We start from the raw sequence: 8,224 nt of genomic DNA on the forward strand, positions 1-8,224 counted from the left end.
CTGTTTGGCCACAGTGATCTCTGCTGACACCTCTGTCAATTTTAGGAACTGTCTGGAGCAGGAGAGGTTTGCTATGGGGATTTTCTCTTACTCTGGACAGTTCCTAAAATGAACAGAGGTGTCAGCAGAGAGCACTGTGGTCAGACAGAAAGGAAATTCAAAAAGAAAAGAACTTCCTGTGGAGCAAATAGAAGCTGATAAGTATTAGAAGGATTAAGATTTTTAAATAGAAGTAATTTACAAAGCTGTTTAACTTTCTGGCACCCGTTGATTTAAAAAAAAAAAAAAAAAAAATTCTGTGAATAAGGACATTTATCCCTCTAGCATGTGAGAAAAAATGTGGCGTGGAAAGTATGGCCAAACCATGGTTTATCGAGCACCAGTTTAGTATAATCCATCAGATGTGTCTCAGAGAGACACTAAACAGCGGGTTGGTAGGATTTAAGCACTTGGAAGAATGCAAGACGCTTAGTGGGATCATTTAGGCCTCTCACATTCCATGCCACTATATGCAAATCAATTGCCATTGGTATAGACAGAAAAATAAATGTACAAATAACAGGACAAGGGCAAGAGCTGCCAACTGTCCAAGACAAACCACACCGGAAACCTAGATAGGAGTATTGTGGTACATAGAACACAACAAACAAAGCAAAATGTCGCAAAAGGTTCACCATTAACTTGTGCTCGGTCCTGAGCAAGGTAAAAAACATATTGTAGGCATCTGGCACTATATAGCATAACCCGTGTAGCATTAGGCAGTGTAGCGTATCATTCATGGGGATAGCAGAGAGAGGCTAGCAGGACTTCATGTAGTGCAGCTTAGAGCTTGCAACGGGTGTCCTCCCTGGTGTCAGACCCCAGAGCCTCATGGACTGGCACGCCTAAGTTATGCCTCATGGGTGTCAAGTTGACTGGATTTATACTAATCACAAAGAACTGTGCAATCTGAGCTGATATGGGTATTATATATAATCTCATGTTGTACGCGGCAGACTTTAAACACGGTAGGGGAGGTCTACTGAGCAAAATACACAACGTTGTAAAACATACATTTATTGCAACCGTGGAATCTTTAGTTATTGGAGTAAATCTATGTCTACCTTAAACGTTGCACAAGGAAGAGGAATATGCCTAACATTCTTGGTATGCTTGTTACTCCCAAGTTAATGACTTACCGGTACTTCCTGTAACACTATGGATACATATAACCCAATGTATATTACAGAGTGTAAGCATTTCACACACTGACACTTTGCAGTAAAGATTGATGTTTGTACATAACACATTTACTCCTGGCAGCATGTGAAATAATGGACTTTCTTTTAATTTTCTAGCTCATGGATAGAATTATGGACTTGCCAACATTGCTGCGCCATGCTTTCCGTGAAATGTTTTCTGTGGGTGGTTTATTCCGGATGTTTCGAATAAGGATTGTACTCTGCCTGCTTGGAGCATTATTTTACCTGGTTTCACCCCTGGACATTATTCCCGAAGCTCTCTTTGGTATCCTAGGCTTCATGGATGACTTGTTTGTCATATTTTTGCTACTTATTTACATATCTATTATGTATCGGGAAGTAGTGACTCAGAGACTAAATAGGTGAAAGATATGACAAGTTTTGCATTACAGAAGCCTTTAAATAACTATGCAGGTTTGAGTTTACTGAACCACTGTCAGCGTAACTGGAATTTGTTATTCATCATGTTCTTTCTCTGGATTGGTTAAAAATGTTCTCTGTCCACCAATTTCTCTGTTTTTCCCAATGTAAATGTATGATAAAATTAACTACTGATCATCTGGTTATTGACCGATCTATCAAACCACCTCTGCAATGAAGCACACACGCCACCTTTACCTCCTCTATATGTGAATTTCTATTAAACTGGCCTTTCTATGGATCCATATTATTGCAAAGATGGATGGTAACGGTTCCATGTGTTTTTAGGACTGTCCTAGTTGGAGTAAACAGTCATTCAGCAGGTTGGAATTCAGTTTGGCCTATCCTGCTATAAAAAAATGCACTTCAAGTCTATCTGAAGTTCACATACAAAAACAGCAAACAGTACAATTTGTTTAGGATCCTCATCTGCCCTTGGCTGAAAAAAACTTAAACTATCCTATTTATTGCTTCTGACATTGGCATTCTTCTTATATGCAGTATTTTACCACAGTAGCAAGATTTTACAGTATCTTGTGCAATCCTTGCAGTATTTAAACCACACTACACTCTGTGTTTGGGGGTAACTAACTGTTCCCCCTTATCAAATTTAATGACAATAGAACACACATGGGGGGGGGGGAATTGAATTGTGAAACTGCAGTTTTTAATTGCAGGTTTTTGCACAGTATTTTTTAAACCTAAATCTAGAACTGCACAAAAAAAAAAATCTAGTATTACATGTAGAAACTGGTTTTGTGTTGGACAAAATGTGAATAAGTCTACAAACCTAGGCCATCAATATAAGATTGGCCTTGGTATGACTCCTGACACCTCCCACTAATCGGCTGCAGTGTCTGTGCAAAAACCTTTTGCCTCTTCAATGTTTACCAGCGCTCATACCTGTATCAACTTATTAGTGACAACACTACAAGTGAACGGGGGAACACTGCAGTACCTTGTATGCCAGATACCATGCTAGTAAACATTGAAGAGACTGCGGCCCATGCATGAGTTCTGTGGCCCCTTCAAACACCACATATTGAGGACAGGGTTACCCCTTTAAGGAGAGGACATTAATATTAAAGGCTCAAAAAAATCAATTCTTTATATTTTTACTACTTGTTTATCAAAAGGAACTTATTTTACTTCAGATCTTTGTACTGAATAATTTTGTAACATTATAATAATGTTTGACAAAACACAATTATATAATTCTGTTAAACTTGAGCTAAGTGAAATATAGTAGTGTATATGCCTTTTTTAAAGAATTTTTTTTTTATAGCAGGCATTTCTAAGACAGACTTTTTGTTAGTAAGGACACACCACCTTATAACACCATACATAAAGCTGCAGCTACCTGAGGCAGACTGGTAGAGTGTCCATAAACTGGCTGATAACGCTGTTCTTCTCAAAGCTAGGTTGGCATTGGACTGACTGCAAGGAAGTATAAAAGCAGCTTGGCAGCAAGCATTACATGTAGTGCGCCTTTTTATACTTTAGTACAAAATGACACCCCATTGGCACTTCTCAGAGATTTTATTACAGACAATTTGACACAACCTCCTAGGCAAAGGGTCATTGACTTCAATGGTCTTTGTCCTTGAGAGGTCTCTTCCATGAATGGAAGGTTTACAATTACTGGGAAATGGTATTTAAAGATATGAGCAAAATATATGCATCTTACTCACAACCGTAATGCATAAAAATTGTTCCAAAAGACTTTTGTTGTCATCTTTATCAGTCGGGAACTATCTTTAAAGTTTGCCTATCCTGGTGGTAGACTAAAGGAAAGTAGCTATAATTCTCAGTTTCGCTTTCACACAGGACAAAAATGTGTAGCTGTTTACAAAGCACGTTAATGGCTTGCTCTTATTTACATTTATTGAACATTGAGCCATTTGGTTGTTATGATTTAGCTGAAATATTCTTAACAACATGTTTCTGTTTTTTTAAATGAATATTTATGTATAAGTTTGTAAAATATAAAGTATATAATATCCCGTTAATAACTTCAAGCTGTTTTACTCTTAGGCCATGGCTTTAATAGTAATATAAAAAATATGTTGGTATAAAGAAGCACTCCAACATTGCATTTTTTGATAATACAATGCAGCATAGGCAATGTAAAAGGAGTTGTCATTACACAGTACAATTGGTTGCACAAAAAACAAGCCCTCATATGGGTCTGTAGAATGGAAAGTAAAAGAGTTATGGCTCTTAAACACAAAAATAGAAATGGTTGTTTACTATCTTGATTCCCTTTATTCCTTCTGATATGGTTATCCTAGTGGCAACTAGGTTTTCCATGATATCTGTGATTTTGCAGAGACAGGCAGAGTCTCATAACTAGACAAGTTTCTGCTTAGAGTTCTAAATACAGTAAGTGATCGATCCTGGAATGTCTATCCCGCAACTCGTGTCATATAAAGAATCAGTGTATTTCTATATCATGCATTTTTAGAATGTGCACTTCCGAACGGGGCATTTTTTTTCCGTTAGCTCTGTGCTAGTACACAAATAGAAAAGGGAAACCCTTCTTTTATGCAGGTGATATATGTGACCACCACTCCATCTACTGCTATGGGCCTGAAGGAGATCACACCCTTCTCCCACCAGCTTTACTGCATGCCGAAAAAAAGCTGTTTAATGTAATTTTTCTGCTCTAGGAAGTATCAAAATGATATTCTATTCACCTGACAGGTTCTCTTGTAAGAGTACTAATAATATCTTTAGTAAAGATACTAATGTCCTGTTAATTGTAAGCCCAAAAGTATTATGTTAATATAAAAGTTTTATTTCTTGTAAATTTCACATGTGGTATGATTTGGCATTGCACTATTCATGATGCCAAACATTGAAGGGGACCACTTGATTTTTGAAAGGTGATCTGTACGCACAAATATACGGTACATAGAAATATTTTATAACGTTGGTAGATATATTTTAGGTGTTGTGATCTTTGGAAGGAAAAAATATTTTACGAAATACCCAACAGTAAAAGCTTTAGCTTTCAGTACTGCTTAAAAATAAATTCTTCAGGACTTTGTTTTTTGTGCTTGGCATACTAGGCCTAATTCATATAACTTTTTGTCCACCATATACATTGGGATATCGCAAGAAGGTAAACCACAGCATAATCGCAGCAGATTATTGGACTAAGGTATTTTACTCTTTACTATGTTTGGTGCATTACCTGAACATATACTTTCTTTTGTGTGGGATCCGGTAGACCACACTTTTGGTTCCTTCAAAAAAAAAAAGAAAAGAAAATTATACCTTGGACTACTCTTGATCTATTAAAGAGAAAATTCCCAGACCCATTTGGCCTGTTTGCAGCCACTGGAGGCGGTTGGGAACCTAAAAGCAGCTGATTTAAACAAGTTACCCAATTTGCATAACTTCCATTAACATTAAATGGGTACTTAGCGTTTGGAACTGTTCCGAACGCTGGAGCTGGTGCCGGGACCTCGCGACGTCATAGCCCTGCCCCCTCATGATTTCAGGCCCCCCCCACTCAATACAAGTCTATGGGAGGGGGCGTGACATCATTGAGGGGGCGTGACATCATGAGGGGCAGGGCTATGATGTCACAAGCTGCCGGCTCCAGGGTTCAGAACAGTTTGTTCCAAACGCTGAGCAGTGGAGTACCCCCTTTTAATGAGAGTTGTGAAAATAGGATAGCCATTCAAGCTATGCTGTGTACATAACTTTGGGCGTACACTGTGCTACACTTGGCAACATCCTAAAATATATATATTTATATATAAATATGTGAATTAGGCTTTAGGGGGTTTAGGGCAATATTAACATCTCAAATGGTTTTATACAATGACTGTATTTTTCTTACATGTACAGCTGTCTGATGAAGGGAATCTGTTAATATGTTAACTTGCATACAAACTATCAATTAACAAAAGAATGTACATTCTCCTCAGTGTAACAACTGAATGTAAAGTCTCTTACTTGTTTGTATTGATCTAATTCTATTGTATAAAGGACTTCAGTGAAGCAAAATGATATTAAGTTTGTTTTGCTTTATTGTAACAACTATTTGTTTTTAATGCTATCTATGCATACTTGCCACTTTATTACGTAAGCCTGTTATGATGCTTTTTAGCACAATTTGCTAAACAACCAATAACATGGCAGCAACATAATACATTTAGACATATAAGCGTGATCAAGGCAAATTGCTGAAGTTCATTTAAAAAATCAGAGTCGAGAAGAAAGGTGATTTAAGTGACTTTGAACGTTGGCATGGTTATAAGTGTCAGACAACTGAGTATTTCAGAAACTGCTGATCAGCTGGGATTTTCTCGAGGGTTTATAGAGAATGGACCGAAATTGAGAAAATATCCAGTAAGCGGCAGTTGTGTGGACAAAAATGCCTTGATGTCGGAGGAGAATGGGCAGATTGGTTTGAGATTACAGAAAGACAATAGTAAGGCTAGGTTCACAGCATGGAATTTACAAGCGGAATTCTTTTTAAAATCCCCTTTGGAAATTCCGGTGCAGCAGAATCCTATTGCTGTCGATAGGATTTTGCTGCACAATGCTTTCTATGGCATTTTAGAAATGAATCTTCTGCTGTTGAAATTCAGCTGCCGAAAGAATGATCTTCCTAATTTTTTTTGGCGGAATAAATTGTTTTTTTGGGGATGGCAATGTCATTGCGGTTGTAGCGCCGACTAATTCAGTCGGCACCGGCCACTCTAGGAATCTCAGGCCTAAATGTTTCCGGACTGAGCTTCCTCAGTCTTAACTTAGAATAACTCAATTAACCACTCTTTACAACCAAGGTATGCAGAATATATTATCTTTGAATGCATAACACTTTGAACATTAAAGCAGATAGGCTACAGCAGCAGAAGACCACTCCTGTCAGCTAAAACAGGAAACTAAGGCTAAAATTGCACAGGCTCAGCAACATTATTGGGCTAGTAAGACTGGAAAAACATTGCCTGGTCTTATGAGTCTCTATTCTAGCTGCAACATTTAGATGGCATGATCAGAATTTGGCGTGAAGCACATGAAGGCATGGGTCTATCCTGCCTTGTATCAACAATTCAGGCTGGTGGTGGTGTATTAATGTGGGGGACATTTGGGTAGATTTATCAAAACCTATACAGAGGAAAAGTTTTCCAGTTGCCCATAGCAACCAGATTGCTTTTTCTTTTTTAAATCAGAAAATTTTTATTGAACAGATTTTCATAATAAAAGACATACAAATCAATACAATACAATCCAACAGTCCCCGAAAACCTCCACCTACCCAAACAGAGACAAACTCCCTCCCTCCACCCCAGTGTCCTCTCCGTAGCAGCCATAAATAAGGGGTATATGGTGGTCCGGAAAAAGGAGAAAACACATCATACATTAAAATGTAAAACTCACGGCGTACAACAGTCACACAGGCACAAAGACATGAAAAAAGCGATTAAAGAAGGAGGCAGACTCGGAGGACACATATAATGCATTAACAAAAAATGGGGGGAATCGGCTGAGAAGACACAGACATTATCAAAGGCCAGGGCTCCCATCACCCCCCCCCCCCCCCCCAAAAAAGCACATCCATAGAAGATTTTCATAAGTATGTAGACGGTACCCCGGGAGTATCCAGCCAGGGACCCCAGATAGATTCAAATTTACGTAATGCTTTTCTTTTTGTATACACTCCCTTCTCCAATCTAATGATGTGATTCAGCTTAGCAATCAGTTCTACAATAGTGGGCAGCAAGGGTCGCAACCAATACTGAGCTATCAGTTTACGGGCTTGATAAAGGATTCTATTAATGCCGACATACAAACCACTACCCTCATCCAACCCCTCCAGTAGTCCCAAAAGACATGTTAGAATGGACAAATCAAATGAGCAACCATACACCCGTCTAATCAACTGCCCCACCTCCCGCCAGAATAGAGTGAGATGTGCACAGTCCCAAAACATATGAATCAGGTGAGCATCCGGCACGGAGCAGCGAGGACAACAGGAGTCCGGCCCCAGTCCAATTTTATGAAGGAATGCAGGAGTATGATACACTCTATGCAATAGAAATATTTGGGACACCCTATGGGCCTCAGAAATGGCCAGCCGTGGGGTCATAGATACAATATGTCCCCATTGCTCATCTGATATGGGACCCACCTCAGTCTCCCACTTTGCTTTAACTGTCAACGGATAAGCTTCATGGTATAAGGAGAGGAGCTCCCTATATAATACAGAAATCACACCCTTAGTAGAAGAGTCAGTAAACAGATTTTGTACAGCGGCCGATGTGCCGATATCGAAGCCCCCCGCCCTAGACTGCGTTTCGAGGGCATGTTGCAGCTGTAGATAGCGGTAGAAATAAGAATGAGTTAAAGTAAATTCCTCCTATAACTGAGCAAAGGACTTCAACACCGGCCCATCATACAACTGAGATAGATATAACACCCCTCGAGTAATCCAAGGAGTACTAGCAGGTAACAAACTCACTTCAGGTAAGTTAGGATTAAACCATAGAGGGGAGAAAGTAACAAATACAGGGTATCTCAACAAAGCCTTAAATTTTGCCCACACC

The 8,224-nt window shown here is 39.0% G+C and overlaps 1 protein-coding gene across 3 annotated transcripts in view; it reads left to right on the top strand.

The window, feature by feature from the left end:
* The window catches only part of RNF170 (ring finger protein 170), a 29,908-nt gene extending 24,240 nt beyond the window's left edge, over positions 1 to 5,668 (top strand). For all 3 annotated transcript variants that reach the window (XM_056518241.1, XM_056518240.1, XM_056518242.1), the window contains exon 7: positions 1,338 to 5,668. In XM_056518241.1, the coding sequence (XP_056374216.1) occupies positions 1,338 to 1,607 (270 nt within the window). In that variant the 3' untranslated portion in view covers positions 1,608 to 5,668. The remainder of the gene's footprint in view (positions 1 to 1,337) is intronic.
* Positions 5,669 to 8,224: the final 2,556 nt, after the last annotated feature.

The sequence above is a fragment of the Hyla sarda genome, chromosome 1 (assembly GCF_029499605.1).
Source record: "Hyla sarda isolate aHylSar1 chromosome 1, aHylSar1.hap1, whole genome shotgun sequence".
In the NCBI taxonomy this organism is placed as follows: Eukaryota; Metazoa; Chordata; class Amphibia; order Anura; family Hylidae; genus Hyla; species Hyla sarda.